Source organism: Megachile rotundata, chromosome 10 (genome assembly GCF_050947335.1).
Source record: "Megachile rotundata isolate GNS110a chromosome 10, iyMegRotu1, whole genome shotgun sequence".
NCBI lineage: Eukaryota > Metazoa > Arthropoda > Insecta > Hymenoptera > Megachilidae > Megachile > Megachile rotundata.
Genome location: NC_134992.1, coordinates 10,801,757 through 10,822,316, shown reverse-complemented (window position 1 = coordinate 10,822,316; position 20,560 = coordinate 10,801,757). Strand labels below are relative to the sequence as shown.

Sequence of the window (20,560 nt, the reverse complement as noted above, 5' to 3'; positions counted from 1 at the left end):
AACTGGCAGTGAATTATTTGGAGGTTAGTTAAAAATTGCAGCTAATTTACAGGGAGGATTATATCGAATGAGAAATACCGTCGACGACGTTCCTTTTTAATAACGAAATTGCGACCAGTCGTGGAATCCGTACCAGTATGGGCGTTGATTCGAAATCGATCCGGCAATTGCATTCCAATTGGAATTGTTCGAGTGTCGAGCATTCAGGATCGATTATCAGGATCGTTTGAGCGTGGACCTAGAAATTTTTGAATATACCCACCGTTCTTCCGATATCATTTTTTAATAACGATCAAGGATGTAGTCCATCAAATTTTATTGTTTAGAATTTTTTTTTGAGTGCAAACTAAACTTTTACACTTCTAAAATTTAAGGGGTGAAAGTTGAAAAACTCACAAATTTAAAAATTGAAAAATTTAAAACTTGAAAGTCTCATATTTTCTTGTGAGTCCTAAAAATAACTTCCTCTCTAAACATCATTTATTTCGCATATTTTATTTGAATTATTTTAATCCTTTTTATTAATGCACATACTCTATGTTCATATACCATGCATTATTTAATTAATACACATAGTGCATGTTTATGTACCTCATCGAATTAAAACAATTTTTTCAATTATTTTTCTGAAGTTCAATTTATACGTCATTACACCAAGAAACACAATTAAAAGTGAAGAGCACTTTAAATTAAAATCCTCTTGAAACCCCATTTTAATGAATTACTCATCTTCCGTTTTCAATTGCGCCAACCGTTTGAATTCTAATTTCCCTATTAACCAGCAGCGCAAAATAATTCATCAAACATTATGAAGCACCGTGTTCATTGTTTCATTGTTCCGTGCGTTCTTTGTTTACACCGTCGCCGTTTAATCATAAAGTGCGTATTATTCCGTCACCGTCGACACTTGACAGATTGATTCGGTATTTTAACAACAATTTATATCGAGTCGTATGGAAATTCCGAACCCAAACTAGTTGATTAACGCCGAGTTAGAAAATCGAGAAAAAAGCACTTCGTTTTTCGAATAAACAAATTATGTTCTGAATAAACAACGCGACAAACCTCTCAACAAATTTTGAATTTCGAGCTTTTCACACTTTATCAATATTCATAGTACCTTCCTTTCGAAATAAATAAAATGCGCAGGAAAAAACGGATTTTCCATTACAATATTTTTGCGTACAATCGGACATGCATCGCGAATCGAATAAACGTTTCGATTGTAATTTATCACGTTCGTCTAATCATTTTCAGATATTTTATTCCATTTCGGAAATTCGAAAATGGGTTATTAATTGGAGGGATTTGTTCTTCCCGCCATACGCGGTTTTCAGTGTCGATTTGCGTTGCATTCTTTTTTTCATTGTTACAAACTATTCATTGCGGTGAATAGAGTAGGAATATCAAAGATAAAACGACAAGGAAACTTTTTAGAGAGAGACAGAGGATGCAAGCAATTTAAATTTTAAATAACAAAACCAAATGCAGCTGAGGGGACTTCGACGCGGTATGCGCATGCGCACGCGTGCCAATATGGCGGCCGGCGCAGAATGGTTTAAAGTTTAAACCTACACCACTAATTTATTTGTAATATTTTATCTTTTCTCTGTAATATATTCATCTGAATTTTCTTGTGATACATAATCGTTTCTTTATGAGTCATCTACATTAATTATTTCTGTAATATACGAGCAATAATAATACATACATAGATATATAAATACATATACATACATATGTACATCATATGTGTACATTAAAATAATCATTTCTGTATAAGCTTAAGATACATGTATTGTTTAAAGTATATTCTATAAAATATTCATTTATTATTCATTTAGTATTAATAATTTTAGTATCTGTCCTTATCATCTGTATAATATTATAAAATTAATAAAAATATTTCGAAAATCTACAAACTCTCCAGACATAACAGTCTGACAAAAGATAATAATTCTTTCAAAAAATTTATCCAGAGGATTTCAGGATATAAAGTGGTAGAAATTGAAGCTAAATTGGCTGGGGTCGCTCCATACCCCAGAGTAATCATTAACGGTTAACGACATGAAATATAAATCTGACGTTTTATAAGAAATTTTCTTACCATAGTCCGGTAAACTGCAGTGAAATTATAATACATCAGTAAATAGGAGGCAAGACTAAGGAGTTAGAATAACAAGGTTCCCTCGGGTCGCATGAATACTAACAAGCTCGACTTTCGGTATTCGATATCGGTATCCTGTGATCCTACGAAGTCTGGATCGTTACTATCAGATGACACGAGCAACTATTATTGAGAAGCATCGTCGTAAGTTCCATGTCCGTAAAGTTATCGATGTTAGGAGGCTATGAAACTAGTACGGCACTCGTAAATTATTGAAATGGAACTATAGAGCAGATTATCGATGTAGCTTTTACTATAATAGCCGAGGAATGATGATGGGTTAATAAAATGACCGACAACTGCGAAGTCTTAGAATTCATATTATGAGAAGAATAAATCAAGGTACATGCTTCTGACGATACATTAGTTTAACATTTTTTCATTTTTTTTTGGACACATTTGTAATTTCAAATTTGGGAATTTGGAAATTCTCAAATTCCCAAATTCTACAAATAACCGTTGACAATTCTGCGAACGAATTTACTGATTCGTGACAACCTAACATTGGCATAGCAGACCCTCGAACAATAAATACATAAAAATACCTGGAACATTTTTTCCCAGAACACAACCGATATTTCAAGATTCTACAATCAATATGTTCCCAGGCACAACATAGTCAATATTTCAGGATTCTCGTAATCAATACGTATTCCCAGTACAATATCCCCGATATTTCAGTACCGCCGATAAATATCGTGGATCCCGAAATATCATCGACACCGATCGCACACGCTCGATAATCAAATTTTTGCACCGAATCAACGATCAATTTCAAGGAATCTCGACTGCCACGATCCGTGTTGAAACGTTCGATTTGAATCCAATTTAGGAACTGCATTAATCTCGACAAACATTCAAACATCTGGCTACGAAGGATACTAAATCTCATGCAAGCCAGGTCAATTGCTAAAGTGTCAAGAACAATCAAACTTTGGGCATTGACTGCGTTCATTGTTCACAAAGTGAACCGCACCGATCCGAACGACTCGATATTTACGTCGGCTACCGCCTGTAATGCCGCGGATTTTCATTTTACATTCCCTTTAATCATCTTCGTTTCTGCAGCTTGCAATCAGAATTGCAATTACTAGCCGATACAATCGCTGCGAGATGCGGTTCACTAGAGACTGAATCACTTTTGAATGGTGTTCTGATTGGTGGAGAACGTTCTTTTCTATTCACAAATTATGTGAGCTGTATGTGTATTGTATCATAAATTCCAAATCTAAATCTATAGATTTTTGTATTGCCAAAATTATTCATGACGCACCTGATGCGTTTTGTACTGTCAAAATTATTCATGATGCACCTGGTGCATTTTTTACAGTCAAAATTATTCATGACGCACCTGCTGCGTTTTGTACTGTCAAAATTATTCATGACGCACCTGGTGCGTTTTGTAGTATCACAGATACCGATGACACACTTGCTGCGTCTTATACTGTCAAAATTCTTCATGACGCACCAGGTGCGTCTTATGCTATTAAAATTACTGTTGACGCATCTGGTACGTTTTGCACTATCAATATTACTGATGATGCACCTGGTGCGTTTTGTACAGTAAAATTTGATAATGACACATCTGATACGTCTCATACTGCCAAAAATGTTGATGACGCACATGGTGCGTCTTGTCAGAGTACTTAATGACGCACCTGGTGCGTTTCATATTATACTACCAAAATTATTATTAACACGATAAGTGCATCTTACGCTATCAAAATTATTAATGATGCACCTGGTGCGTTTTGTACTATCAAAATTATTCATGACGCACCTGGTGCGTTTTGTACTATCAATATTACTGATGACGCACCTGGTGCGTTTTGTACAGTAAAATTTGATAATGACACACCTGATGTGTCTCATACTGCCAAAAATGTTTATGACGCACCTGGTGCGTCTTGTCAGAGTACTTACTGACGCACCTGGTGCGTTTCATATTGTACTACCAAAATTATTATTAATACAATAAGTGCATCTTACGCTATCAAAATTATTAATGACGCACCTGGTGCGTTTTGTACAATCAAAATTATTGATGACACACCTGGTGCGTTTTGTATTATCAAAATTATTCATGACGCACCTGGTGCGTTTCGTACTATCAATATTACTGATAACGCACCTGGTGCGTTTTGTACAGTAATATTTGATGATAACACACCTGATGCGTCTCATACTGCCAAAAATGTTGATGACGCACCTGGTGCGTTTTGTCAGAGTACCTAATGACGCACTTGGTGCGTTTCATATTATACTACCAAAATTATTATTAACACAATAAGTGCATCTTTCACTATCAAAATTATTGTTGACGCAGCTGGTGCGTCTTGCACTGCAAAACTAGATGATGACGCACTTGATACGTCCCATATTGACAAAATGTTGATGACGCACATGGTGCGTTTCATATTGTACTACCAAAATTATTATTAATACAATAAGTGCGCCTTGCACTATCAAAATTATTAATGACGCACCTGGTGCGTTTTGTATTATCAAAATTATTGATGACGCCCTTGATGCGTTTTGTATTATCAAAATTACTGTTGACGCACTTGGTGCGTCTTGCACTGTAAAACTTGATGATGACGCACTTGATACTTCCCATATTGACAAAATATTGATGACGCACCTGGTGCGTCTTGTACTACAAAAATTATTCACGACGCACCTGATGCGTCTTATCTTCAGAGCACCAGAGTCTTGTGCAATCAAAAATGTTCCTATCGCAACTAGTGCGTTTTTTAAACCTTCCAAACACCTAGATCACTTACCTATCGTACTCTGTCTCTACAACATATGTGTGCCATCTTTCCTTATCTATAGAACTCTTATTGCTCATCTTACTCTCTGCGACTAATGTTGCAACATTTCACTCAATTTATGCTACCCATCTTGGTTTGTCTCACATTGCATATTTTACTCTTTCCAACTTACACATTACTCCACACAACTTGCCCATCTTCCTCTTCTAAACTTACGCTGGTCCAACTCTATCTCCACATCTCGGTCTATCCACATAACCCATGCTTTGTTCCAACCCACTCGAACTCGTCTGGCAGGCCATGTTTTTCCAGGAATGAAAGCACCCGGTCGAATCAGCGACATGTTTCATTCTTTTTCAAGGTACACTTCACATCTTCCGCAACCGTGCGCCCGTTCTTCGTTCGTAGTACATTTGCATCCGTAGGAGCTGCTATCAGTTCAGCTGGCTGATCTGATTTCACAGCACGAGTCGAGTTAAGTGAAGCTCATTCACCGATGGAATTTGACATAGTATCCCGTTGGATACGTTTTCCGGTTGGTTTCGAGCGAACCTTTTATTCGACCCGTTCGCTTTCCCGGCGTTATACCTGGGCCGCGGAAAAATGACGATGTGACTGCTGAAAAATGCAGAAGATAACAGTGGAAAACGGGGACGTCGAATATTTGCTTTTCATTCGCGGTTTCGTTGACGGTTCACGTAGTAATTTAATGTCAAGAGAGCGAAAAGTGGTTATTACCGCGGCGAATAAGTGGAACGTCTCGTCGAATGTGATTAACGAACACTCAGGTGATCCACGAGTGTTATGGAACACCGTAGGAATAACATGGTCGAGTGACGCGCGATAACGACGTCTTCAGAATTTCGATGACACTACGGCGAAGATGAATCGTGGTCTTTATCATACGACTGATTTCTCACCGTAGGAGATACAGTTGGCGCGTGACGCTGGAACAAGTGTTTGGTGCAGTATCAATTGGTCAGTTGCGTCTGGGGATATTTTGTTAGGGAAATATTTGGATTCTGGGACGTTTGTTGGAATTTGGAAATTTGGGAAATGCAAAATTTGGAATTCTTGGATTTGGGATTGTTGGAATTGGGGATTTTTGGAATTTAGGATTTTTGGAATTGGGAATTTTTGGAATTTAGGATTTTTGGAATTTGGGATTTTTGGAATTTGGGGTTTTTGGAATTTGGGGGTTTTGGAATTTGGGGGTTTTGGAATTTGGGGGTTTTGGAATTTGGGATTTTTGGAATTGGGGATTTTTGAAATTGGGGATTTTTGGAATTCGGGATTTTTGGAATTCGGGATTTTTGGAATTTGGGATTTTTGGAATTTGGGATTTTTGGAATTTGGGATTTTTGGAATTTGGGATTTTTGGAATTTGGGATTTTTGGAATTTGGGATTTTTGGAATTTGGGATTTTTGGAATTTGGGATTTTTGGAATTGGGGATTTTTGGAATTTGGGGTTTTTGGAATTTCAGATTTTTGGAATTTGGGGGTTTTGGAATTTGGGGGTTTTGGAATTTGGGGGCTTTGGAATTTGGGGGTTTTGGAATTTGGGATTTTTGGAATTGGGGATTTTTGGAATTTGGGATTTTTGGAATTTGGGGTTTTTGGAATTTGGGGTTTTTGGAATTTCGAATTTTTGGAATTTGGGGTTTTGGAATTTGGGGGTTTTGGAATTTGGGATTTTTGGAATTTGGGATTTTTGGAATTGGGGATTTTTGGAATTTGGGATTTTTGGAATTGGGGATTTTAGGAATTTGGAAATTGGGAATTTGAAAATTTGGAATTTGGAAGTTTGGAATTTGGAAATTTGGTATTTGTAAATTTTCAAAATTCTAAATACCCAAAATTCTCAAAATTCTCAAAATTCTCAAAATTCTCAAAATTCTCAATATTCCCAAAATTCCCCAAATTTCCAAAAGTCCAAATGTCCATCTCAATCTCCAAAATTTCCAAAATTTCAAATTCTATAAACTTCTCTCTCCCAAGGAATAAACACCATCAATCAGAAATTACCAATCAAACCTCCCCATCCAAATGATTTTTCGATGTTTCCTCCACATAGCATGTAGAGACAGCCCTCTCGCTCCGTGCTGAACAGCAGGCAGTTTTAGCTCGGCGTCGAAACACGATCCTCGGTAAATTTGCTCGTAAACCGTTATCTGCGGTTATCCGCGGTTAATTGTTCCGGCTTCAGTTTCTGGAAGTAATGCATCCATTGGACGCGAGGGGGATAACTTCGGGAGCAGACAGGCAAACGGGAATATCGTCGATAGAATGCCGTGGCACGGCGTATCGCGAGTTACCGCGAAAGGCTGCCAAGCGGCCATGAAATTGCGAAGATATTCGAAACGCGTCGTTTACCTCGTTAAATCGTATCTGTACGTGTAATTGCGAAACGTAACGCGACACAGATTCCGATACCGAAAGAAATTCGAACCTTTCGAGATCGGTTTCGAGATCGTCAGTTTACGATTCGTGGATCAAACGTTATCGGTTTGCTCCATCGTGGGTGACGTTGATGCTGAGAAAATGACACTCGATTGTGATTCATTTCGATGCACTAAATTAGAGAAACTGAGCTGAGAAAAAATGAAAAATTGAAGAATTAAAGAATTGGAGAATTGAAGAATTGAAGAATTGGAGAATTGAAGAATTGGAGAATTGAAGAATTGAAGAATTGAAGAATTGAAGAATTGAAGAATTGAAGAATTGAAGAATTGAAGAATTGAAGAATTGAAGAATTGAAAAATTGAAAGATTAAAAGATTGAAAAATTGAAAAATTGAAAAATTGAAAAATTGAAAAAATGAAAAATTGAAAAATTGAAAAATTGAAAAATTGAAAAATTGAAAAATTGAAAAATTGAAAAATTGAAAAATTGAAGAATTGAAAAATTGAAATTTGTAAACTTGAAAAGTTGTAAGCTTGGGAAATAAGTTTGTAAAATTAGGAAACCAACTAACAGGAAATTGTGAAACTTGTAAAATGCAAAACTTGTCAATTGACAAATTGAAACATGACAACCACACAAAACAAATAACCGCCTGACAAAGCCATAATCGCAACAAATACACATCCGTAGAAGATCGTTCGCGTGTATCGATAAAAGCGAACATCCCGACGATGAGTGAACAATGGGATCTACGGGCGGCAATCAGGGCGTCCGTCTCCGTTTGCGGATCCAGCTAATCGTTTGGACAGGTTCGCGGTCGTGTTACACGGTCCACGGTGTTTAACCGCGAAACGAGTACACGCGTGTCCGCAAATGAGTTTGACAGGCTAGCACCTATGGGTGCACGCGACGACACGAGCACGAATATCTGTCGGCGGTTGTTATATCGATGCCCGACACGCGGGATGTGGTCATCGTTTGCCAGCTTCCCTCTTCGTCATTCAATTAACCTCTTAACTCGTCACACTGATCAAATCATACGGATCTCACACTAAACATTATTTGTATACTGATTTCTCATGATTTTCTGACGTTCACGAGGGTCGATGCTAAATTTTGAGTGGATGCAGAATTTTGGGTAGATGCTGTAAGCATGTAGGTAGCGGGAAGGAGATGTAGAGATTTGAATCGATAGGAAATGTGACTATACTTGATTTCAAAATTGGAATTTGGAATTTTGGAATTTTGGGGTTTTGGAATTTTCGAATTCGGAAGTTGGGAATTTGGAATTTTGGAATTCGAAATTTTGGAAATCGGAATTTTGGAATTCGGAAATATGGAATTCGGAAGTTTGGAATTCGGAATTTTGGAATTCGGAAATGTGGAATTCGGAATTTTGGAATTCGGAACTTTGGAATTTGAAATTTTGGAATTCGGATATTTGGAATTTTGGAATCTTGGAATTCGGAAGTTTGGAATTCGGAATTTTGGAATTCGGAATTTTGGAATTCGGAAATATGGAATTCGGAAATTTGGAATTCGGAAATATGGAATTCGGAAATTTGGAATTCGGAATTTTGGAATTCGGAATTTTGGAATTCGGAATTTTGGAATTCGGAAGTTTGGAAATCGGAATTTTGGAATTCGGAAATGTGGAATTCGGAATTTTGTTATTCGAAAATTTGGAATTTGGAATTTTGGAATTCGGAAATATGGAATTTGGAATTTTGGAACTCAGAATTTTGGAATTCGAAATTTTGAAATTTGGAATTTTGGAGTTCGGAATTTTGGAATTCGAAAATATGGAATTCAGAAATTTGGAATTAGGAAACTTGGAATTCGGCAATTTGGAATTTATAAATTTGGCATTAAGAAGTTTTGAATTTGTAAATTTGTAAACTTGCAAATTTAAAATTAGTAACTTACAATATTTAAAAACTTCAAGTTAAAAGATTTGCAGCTCATATCCTTCAACACTAATATTACCAGCATCCCATCGTAACAATTCCAACATACTAACAATGCACACAACGACACTCCATACAAACGCAGCCAAGATAATAAGTCTCTAATAACCAGTGTGCAGCTTCATTTACACCGCGGATGATCCTCTCGAAGTCTCCCCGGCACAAAAGACGAAAAACAGGCTGGTGGACGTTCGAAGTAAAATTCGAAATTCCAGCGTACGAGCTGCGATTAATATTGAATGGACGACGACAAAAGGGGTAAGAGACAATGGAGATTCAGGACGCGAAAGAATGGAAAGAGAAAAAAAAAGAAAAGAACAAGCAGTCGTAGGAAGGAGAAATAAGTCCCCGGGAAAAAAACGGAGAGAGAGCTCGTTGAAAACGTTGGAGGAGAAATGAAAAGTCGAAGAGACAAAAAGGAGAAAGAAAAAGGAGAGAAAAAGGAAAGAGTGGACGAACGAAACGCTTGGCTTCATCTTTCGCACCCTTGGTGAAAGGCCGTCGAGAAATTCGTGCAAATTTTACAAGGCAGCTAAATGCACTAGAATTAGCGACACGCTCGAATAAACGTTGGCTTATGGCACTTCGGTCCGAGCGTTCTTCACCCACTTCAAGATTATCGCGCGAAATTCTCGCGTCTTCGCTTTGACATCGAAAAATTTCGCTCTTAGACAACATTTCTTGGTAGACACTCGATTTAACTCTCTTTGCTGCCGTCTTTCAGCTTCTGTGAAGCTCCTTCGGGTGTTTAGGCATGATTTACGGAGCTTTTCAGGGTTTTTATTTCGAGTGGTTGATCTTTGAAAGTGGAGAGATGAATTGTGTTTATTGGATTGTGAGTTTGGATGTTTTTTAGGATAGTTGTTAGATTCAGAAATTTTTTAAGTGGAAAATTTTAGGATTTTTTGAAATTGAAAGTTTTTAGATATGAAGATTTTTGTGGTTAAAGTCTTCGAGGTAGAAACTTTCAAAATTTAGAAATTACGTTCAGGTAGTGATGGCTTCGAACCTGCTGCGATCGTGAACAAATCCCATTTTTGTAAAGGGAAATCTTATTCAGAATCATGTCAGACACCTTCCATTTCAGGGACCTACACTAATTTTGAAACACCCTCTACATGAATATATTTACAAAATATAAACTGTATATTTCAGAATATTAACCTTAACTTCATAAAAGCACTACTATAATTATATCCTCAATTTTTATTTTCTACTCTCCATAAAACTTCCTCTCAGCTTCCATCAAAGCTTCATTTTTAATTTCCAAGAAATCAAGCATACGCAGTCCATTTAAAATTAACGAGAACCCACGTTAATTAAAAAACAGATACTCATTTTTCAGTAATGCAGCAGTCGTTTCAGTTACGCAGTCGCATTCTCAGGTAAAAAAAATGCTACGAATAAACAAATAAATAAAACGGAAAATAAATAGAGAATTTAGAGATGCGTCGATTCGCGGCTCTGTCGCATCGTAGATCGAGTGAGAAACTTTTATTGCGCCCCCGATCCACCTGTCGAGTTACGAGAATCGATTTTATGACGTATTGACAATGCTCTTGCGTGTTGAGCCGACTGAACGTTACCCGATTTATTGCTCGTAATGAATGATTCGCCGAAATAATATCGCGATCACTCTTTCTCGTCTAACCTGAACGAATAACTCTTTCGTCGTCTGTTTTATCGTTCTTTCTGCGTGTGATCGACGATCGTACGATTTGGAACTTTTAAGGGGAATTTATTGGTTTAGTCATTTATCTTTTGGGAAATTATCGATATGTATGTCTTGTACTGTCTAAATTACTGACGACGCACGTGGTGCGTCTTCTATTGTCAATATTGTTGATGACGCATGTGGTGCGTTTTGTATTATCATTGATATTGACGACGCACCGGGTGCGTCTTGTACTGTCAAAATTACTAATGACGCACCTGGAGCGTCTTCTACTGTGAGCGTAGTCGATGACGCACCTGTTGCGTCTTGACTGTGAACACAGCTGATGACGCACCTGGTGTGTCTTGTACTGTGAATGTAACTGACGACGCACCTGTTGCGCCTTTTACTATGAACACAGCTGATGACGCAGCTGATGTGTCTTGTGCTGTGAGTGTAACTGATCACACACACGTTGCGTCTTTGACTGTGAACACAGCTGATGACGCACCTGGTGTGTCTTGTACTGTGAGTGTAACTGATGACACATCCGTTGCGTCTTTGACTAAGAACACAGCTGATGACGCACCTGGTGTGTCTTGTACTGTGAATGTAACTGATGACGCACCTGTTGCGCCTTTTACTATGAACACAGCTGATGACGCACCTGGTGTGTCTTGTGCTGTGAGTGTAACTTATGACGTACCTGTTGCGTCTTCTACTGTGAACACAGCTGATGACGCACCCGGTGTGTCTTGTACTGTGAGTGTAACTTATGACGCACCTGTTGCGTCTTCTACTGTAAGTATAGCTGATGACGCACCTGGTGCGTCTTATCCTGTGAGTGCAGCCAGTGACGCACCTGGTGCGTCTTATACTATTTAAATTACTAATGACGCACGTAATGCGTTTTGTAATGTAAAAGTAAGTTGTGACGCACCATATGAGTCGGAGATTATCCACAATGCAGAAAAACTTTCTATAGAAACGTATTTTTTAATCAAACCAGTTTATTTCCATAAAACCGTCTGAAATTCAACAAATTGAAAATTAAATCATAACTACAATTCCGTAGAATGGCATTGTTTCATTTTTCTGCATTTAAATGTTCCATTTTCATAGCTCGCATACGCAGTTAATACAATAAGCACAATGAATATTTGAAAAATTGAGAAATTAAATTACGACTGTATTATTCAGCACACCATTATTTTCATCTTTCTGTTTAAGCGTAACGTTTTCGTAGGTAGCGCAATATTAAATTTATTTAATATTTATTTGTGACGCTTTCCCTTATGACATTTATATTTTTACATTTATGTTTATGTATTTGTATTTTTTTGTTTATTTTGAAAAGTGAAGGTTAGTCGTCTTCCATTAATTTGTAAATTAGATAATAAATATTATTAAACAGGACTGAGTAATATATTTATTATGAAATTGTTGATAATCATATTAAATAAAATAACTAAATAAAATGTAAAATAAATTGAAATAATAAAATATAAAATAAATTAAAGTAATAAAATACAAATTAAATTGAAATAATAAAATATAACCTTGAAGTAATAAAACAGAAAAAAAAAATAATAAAATAAATCTAGTAGAATATAAAATAAATTAATTTCATGCGGAGTAAAATCTAACTCAAAAAATATACATTTCAAAAAACATTGTTGTCGCATAAAATAAAACTCGTTAAAGGAACAGAACATTAATTTGAAACAACCTTGACACCAGCAAATGCAGATGCAGTGACATTCTAATGATCCTCTCGACCTCTTTCCATCTTAGTTTATTCGTATTTCTTTTTTTCAATTCAAGTACCTTTTCAAATTCATTTTCGAATTAAACTGGGACACCTATACAACGATGTGCATCGGACAGCTTTAGAATGCAAAGAAAGATATCGGATTTGAGAAGAGTTCATTAGAGACGTCACATTCAAACAAGAACCCTACGAATACTTATATTCTTTCAAATGCAATCGTCGATGTTTTGCTACAAAATACTAAAAAAATTGTTTTGCAATTCTATTCGTCATTTAAATTGTTTGAAAGCGTTTTTAGTTGCAAGTTTGTAAATTCTTGTTGTGTAGTTTTATATAAAAGTTTTGAAATTTTTATGTTCGGAAGGTTTTGATATTTTAAATTATTAAACTCTCGAATTGACAAATTTTCAAATTCTCAAGTTCCCTCATTTTTAAGATATCAAAGTTTCGAGTATTGAAATTTACTAATTTACAAATTTTCTAAATTTCCAAAATTTATATACTGTCAACTTGCCAAATCGTGGAACTGTCAAATTGTGGAATTGTCAAATCGTGGAATTGTCAAATAGTGGAATTGTCACACTGTGGAATTATCAAATCGTGGAATTGTAACATTGTGGAAATGTCACACTATGGAATTATCAAATTGTGGAATTGTGGAATTGCCACACTGTGGAATTGTGGAATTGTCACGCTATGGAATTATGGAATTGTCAAATCACGGAATTGTCACATTGTGGAATTGTCAAATCACGGAATTGTCACACCGTGGAATTGTCAAATCGTGGAATTGTCGCACTGTGGAATTGTCAAGTCATGGAATTGTCACACTGTGGAATTGTTAAATCGTGGAATTGTCAAATCGTGGAATTGTCAAACTGTGGAATTGTCAAATCGTGGAATTGTCAAATCGTGGAATTGTCAAACTGTGGAATTGTCACAGCGTGGAATTGTCAAATCGTGGAATTGTCCCATTGTAGAATTGTCACATTGTGGAATTGTCCCATTGTAGAATTGTCACATTGTGGAATTGTCAAATCATGGAATTGTCACATTGTGGAATTGTCAAATCATGGAATTGTCACATTGTGGAATTGTCAAATCATGGAATTGTCAAATTGTCAAATTGCCAAATTGTGAAGTTGTTAAATTGTCAAATTGTGGAATTGTGGGATTGTCAAATTGTCAAATTATGAAACTGTGAAATTATCAAATTCTCAAATTCTCAAATTGTCCAATTATCAAATTCCTAAATTGTCAAACGTCGAAATTCGTCACAAACCTCCATCTTCCACATCGACCCATTTCAACTACCTAAACTTCTACTCCACTTACTCCATCACACGTCGACATAACTCCACAAACCCCCATTCTATAGTACTCATTTCACCGCATATATCTGCACGTACATACACTTTTACACAAATGAAGCACCCATGTACTATCATAACCATGATCCATCATCCTTCCACCTAATTTCTAACCAATTTCTGCAACAATACCCATACACAATGATCGATAGAAATAGGAGCATCATTTCTCACGAAATTAATGCACCATTCTTCCCGATTCCCCTTTTCATCGGTTCTCTTTCTTCATAGTACTCGACGATCCATTCGATCGCGAGCCAATCGAGGATCCCCGTGATTTCGATTCGAGTAGCCTTTAGAATGATTCTTTACGAGACGCTGAGGCGGGACGATTGTAGCAATTAGTGCTTAATTGCCGTTGCTTCGAGCCGTTGAAAACCTTCGGAACCTCCAACGACCCTCGAACGTTCTTTCCTTTTCTTCCAGTTCGATCTCGGTTGCAGTTTCCGCGTCCATTTATCATTCACAATGAGACGTATTTCCGCAAATGCTACAAAACCGAAATCACTTAAAATTTTAATAAATCCACAGCTTTGCCGAAATAATTATTTGAACGCGGCCCTTTGCTGTTTTAATCACTCTCCTTTGTGATTAAAGGACATCCTTGCGGACCTCGAGATTGCTTTTAATCGCTGATGAGAATCGACGAAGCATTCACCGTCAAAGAAATAGGGTTTCATCGGCTTTTTCACGGACAAAGAATCCCTGGTTTTCAAATATTAATTATTCTGCTGGGGAAAGCTTGTTTTTCGCTGTTTTGAGGTTATGCCAATTTTACGACATTTGAGACATATTTTATTGTCAGCTTTCTATGTTAATTATTCTACAGATTATTAATTATTCTTTGGTAGAGATGTAATTTTATTTTTCGTTCGTTTGAGGTTATGGCAATTTTACATTACGTAGGTCAGTGAAGGACATTTGAGAAATATTTTACAGTAACATAATTGTCAGTGTTTTGAAATATTAATTATTCTGAGGACGTAGAGATAGAAAGTGTAATCTTGTTTTTCGTTATTGTTAAAGTTAGGTTATGGCAATTTTATGTTGCAGAAGATGTTAATTGTAGAATATTTGAGAGACATTTTGTCATAAGCATTCTAAAATATTAATTATTATTCATGGATGCAGAAGTAGAAAATGCAATTTTGTTTTTTATTGTTCGTTTGAGGTTATGGCAATTTTACATTACTTAGGTCAGTGAAGGACATTTGAAAAGTATTTTATTTTAACATAATTGTCAGTGTTTTGAAATATTAATTTTTCTGAAGACGTTCAGATAAAAAATATAATTTCGTTCTTCGTTATTGTTCATTTGAGGTTATGGCAATTTTACATCACGTCAGTAAAAGACACTAGCTGTGTCTCATTTAAAAAGTACATTATTGCCACATAATCTTCAACATTATTCCCCAGATGTGAAAATAAAAAATGTAATTTTCGTTATTATATTTGAGGTTATGTCTTACACCACTCATATCACTAAAAGACACAGTGGAACATTAAAAAGTACCTCACTATAATTGTTCAAAACATGACAATGTTTCACAAAAGTAACATTACAAATTAAATAACAAATAATGAGGAAAGAGATTCTTTAAAATGATTGATGTTACAAATTGTTAAAATGTATGTACAAGAAGGTGCAATTTTCTTTAGAATGTTGTTCCGTTCCAGAGCTGAATTCCACGTCTCCGTCAACAGGCGAGTTCGGTGAATTCGTCGAAGACGTCGAGAACGACGAATTAACCAAAGACAGAGACGACGACGAGGATGCAGTCGAAGACATCCTTTACATGCGGGGTGCATCCTTTACGATACATCTGGATCCCCCGGCAGAGAATTCGACCACGAATTCCACCAAGATTAACGAGGAGAACAGTGCTCCTGTTGATCGAATCGAACCACGAGCCACGTCTCAGGTACGTGATCAATTATTTCATTTGTCAATCAGGTTCACATTTCTACATTCCCAAATTATTATGATTATACGTTTGAGAATTTGGTACTTAAATTATTGAAAATTTGGTAATTGAAGGTTTAATAAATTACAAATTTTTGTACGTTTTATACTATCAAAATTAATATTGACGCACCTGGTGCGTCTTGTACTTTCAAAATTATTGATGACACATCTGGTGCGTTTTGTATTAACAAAATAAATATGGACGCACTTGGTGCGTCTTGTACCGTAAAATTTGATGACGCATTTGATGCGTTCCACATTGCCAAAATGTTGATGACGCACCTGATGCGTCTTGTTCAAACAGTACCTGATGACACACCTGGTGCGTCTCATATTATACTACCACAGTTATTATTGACACAATAAGTGCGTTTTGTACTATAAAAATTATTAATGACGCACCTGGTGCGTCTCATATTATACTACCACAGTTATTATTGACACAATAAGTGCGTCTTGTACTATCAAAATTATCATGACGCACCTGGTGCGTTTCATACTTTCAAAATTATTGATGACGCACCTGGTGCGTTTTGTACTATAAAAATTTCTATTGACGCACCTGGTGCGTCTTATATTGTCAAATTTGACGATGACACACTTGATGCGTCCTACATAGACAAAATGTTGCTGACACACCTGGTGCGTCTTGTTCTCAGAGTACCTAATGACACACCTGGTGCGTCTTGTCGTCAGAATACCTGATGACACACCTGGTGCGTCTTGTTTCCAGAGTACCTAATGACACACCTGGTGCGTCTTGTTCTCAGAGTACCTGATGACACACCTGGTGCGTCCTGTTCATCTAATGACGCACCTTGTGCGTTTCATATTATACTACCAAAGTTATTATTGACACAATAAGTGCTTTTGTACAGTAATCGCAATACAAATTTTCACAGTAAATTAAAATCTGTTACATAAAAATCCGAAGCACGAAATTAAAAAAAAATATATATATTCGAACGAAAATATTATTTGAGGTAAAACGAAAAGTAATTTAATATAATCCTTCGATAGAAGTAAAATTGTCAATTAATTCGGTGAAATTGTATGGAACAGAATATTATGCACTTTCGGTAACTACATATGTATAAATGTATATTACACACGCGGTAACGTATTCAGCCGTTACTAGTTTCGAAAATAAAATTCTCCATCCGAACAATGGGCAACAGGATGAATTTTCATCGAAGCGAATAGGCGAGTGCCGGAAAGGTTCGAGCAGATTGCGGAATCGGGAAAAAAACCTGAAAAAACATGCAGTTCCTATTCATGCCGTGATATACGAATTCTGAAATCGCAGTCGAAGCTACGACCGGCATAGAAGTTCGACAATTTTTCAATTATTTCCACAAGTTTCGAATCGTACGATATACCTATTCGGTAATAGAAGCAAAAAAAAGGAAAGAACAGCGTAGCGATTGTTGCCGAAAGGCAAACGAACAAGCGTGATCTAAATTTGGAATGGTATCGAATTTGTTTGACGAAAAAATAGTTTCCGCTTTGCGAATTTGAAAGATTTTTTATTTGGAAAAAGGAGGTAAATGTTATTGCAAATAATGTGATATGGTATTAATAAATGAAACAATGCTGTTTGATCGCATTAAATTTAACTTTATTGATATAGCTTTATTTTCGACAAATCTCTGGCAATATTTTATTATTTACGCTGCGTATACGTTGAAGCGTTTAATAATATTACTCGATGATTAATTGAAATTGTTCTTTATGAGATGAGTGATTAACACAAATATTTTATGCGTTCGCCCGAAATGACTGGTGTGATGACAAACGCGATAAAAAATAAATCAAATGGTGACATATTGACGACGCACTTTGTGCGTCTTATACTGTCAAAATGATTGATGACGCACCTGATGTGTCTTATACTGTCATTTTTATTGATGACGCACCTGCTGCGTCATACTGTCAGTTTTATTGATGACGCACCTGGTGTGTCTTATACTGTCAAAATTATTGATGACGCACCTGGTGTGTCTTATACTGTAAAAATTATTAATGACGCACCTGATGCGTTTGGTACTGTCAAAATTATTAATGACGCACCGGGTGCGTTTTGTACTGTCAAAATTATTAATGACGCACCTGGTGTGTCTTATATTGTCAAAATTATTGGTGACGCACATGTTACGTTTTTTACTATAAATTTGACGATGACGCACCCTATGCGTCTTGTACTGTTAAAATAACACACTGTTAAAAAACTATAATAGATTTGCACATAATTTAATAAACCAATGAATAATAATCCTCGACTAATAGATTGAAAGCTCTCAGAACGTTAAAAACCCTTCGTTTCCGTATGACATGCTCATCCTGCGCCCTTATCCGAGGGATCGTCCGGCTAAAAATATCACGAAGCGTGCAACAGGTCCCTTCACACGAACCCCTATTCCCCTCCAGTTTTCACCCCACAATTTTCCCCGAATCTTCGATAACTCTAACAAGATCAACTAATTAACGTTGATTAATCCTCCGTTGTAGGGTCCCAATTTGGAGCAAAAATTACCGTCGACGATGGAGAGTATCGTCAGTACGGAACCGGCTTGTTCGTTGGATTGTGGACCAGCAGGAAACTGCTACATCGAGCAGTCCCGAGGGGATGACGTTGATCTGCTCGACGAGGATGCTGAAAATGTAGCGGAGGACGCATCGATGTCTATGGATCTCGAAGGAAACGACGTGACTCCCAGACGGAAGGAGTCCTTTAGGCAACGGTGCCAGTGTCCCTTAGGAAGAGGCGGTGATCGATGTCAACTTGGTGAGTGATTTTCGCTTGTGTCCTGTTTTATTATACTCCTTATACTATCAGTTATTGATGACGCAACGTATGCGTCTTATAGTATCAAGGTTCTTTATGACGCAACATATGCGTCTTATAATATCAAGGTTCTTTATGACAGAACGTATGCCTCTTGTAATTTCAAGGTTCTTTATGACACAACGTATGCCTCTTATAATTTCAAGGTTCTTTATGACACAACGTATGCATCTTATAATTTCAAGGTTCTTTATGACGCAACATATACGTCTTATAATATCAAGGTTCTTCATGACGCAACGTATGCGTCTGATAACATCAAGGTTCTTTATGACACAACGTATGCATTTTTATAATTTCAAGGTTCTTTATGACGCAACATATGCGTCTTATAACATCAAGGTTCTTTATGACGCAACGTATGTGTCTTATAACGTCAAGGTTCTTCATGACGCAAGATATGCGTCTTATAATATCAAGGTTCTTTATGACACAACGTATGCATCTTATAATTTCAAAGTTCTTTATGACGCAACATATGCGTCTTATAATATCAAGGTTCTTTATGACAGAACGTATGCCTCTTGTAATTTCAAGGTTCTTTATGACACAACGTATGCCTCTTATAATTTCAAGGTTCTTTATGACACAACGTATGCATCTTATAATATCAAGATTCTTTATGACGCATCGTATGCGTCTTATAGTATCAAGGTTCTTTATGACACAACGTATGCGTCTTATAATATCAATGTTTTTCATATGCGTCATAGTTATTGATGACACAACTCATGCGTCTAATACTATCAATTATTAACGACGCACCTGATGCGTCTTGCACTATTAGTTGCTGACGCACCTGATGCGTCTTATGTGAATTGCTAGTGACGCACCTGATGCGTCATATGTAAATTGCTAGTTGACGCACCTGATGCGTCATATGTAAATTGCTAGTTGACGCACCTGATGCGTCTTATGTAAATTGCTAGTGACGCACCTGATGCGTCATATGTAAATTGCTAGTTGACGCACCTGATGCGTCTTATGTAAATTGCTAGTGACGCACCTGATGCGTCTTATGTAAATTGCTAGTGACGCACCTGATGCGTCCTACATTTTAAATTGCTGCTGACACCACACCTAGTGCGTTTTGTACTACTACTGTAGTTATTAATGAAGCACCTGGTGCGTGTTGTACTACAAGTGTTATTGACGACGCACCTGATGCGTCTTGTACTACCAAAGTTATAGACGACGCACCTGGTGCGTCTTGTATTCTAAGTGGCTGATGATATTGTGAGTTGCAGTTTTGTACTACTACTATAGGTATTGATGACGCACCTAATGCGTCTTGTACTATTGGGAACTGATGACGCACCTGATGCGTCTTGGATTGTAAGATGCTTATGACGCACCTGATGCGTTTTGCATTGTTAGGTACTAATGTTGTACGTCGTGAGTCCTATACTACCAATGTTATTGACGACGCACCTGATGCGTCTTCCGCTACCAAAGTTATTAACGACGCACCCGATGCGTCTTATATTACATATAGTATAACTAATTATTGATGACAAATAATCGAATTTCTAAATATAACAATTTATTTCACTATTGTCATCCAAACAAATTTCTCTGAATGCATTAATATCGCACCGTTAAATCTAAATAATTAAAAATAGTTTCAAAGAGATTTTTCCTT

The 20,560-nt window shown here is 36.7% G+C and overlaps 1 protein-coding gene across 9 annotated transcripts in view; it reads left to right on the top strand.

Annotated features, from left to right (window-relative positions):
- Nucleotides 1-20,560, top strand: part of LOC100874698 (pikachurin) — a 233,668-nt gene that overhangs the window by 85,572 nt on the left and 127,536 nt on the right. For all 9 annotated transcript variants that reach the window (XR_013039633.1, XR_013039632.1, XR_013039631.1 and 6 more), the window contains exons 4-5: nt 15,785-16,029; nt 18,582-18,858. Coding sequence is in view for 3 of the 9 variants with exons in the window: in XM_076536382.1 (XP_076392497.1) it covers nt 15,785-16,029; nt 18,582-18,858 (522 nt within the window). In the remaining 6 variants the exon portion in view is untranslated. The remainder of the gene's footprint in view (nt 1-15,784; nt 16,030-18,581; nt 18,859-20,560) is intronic.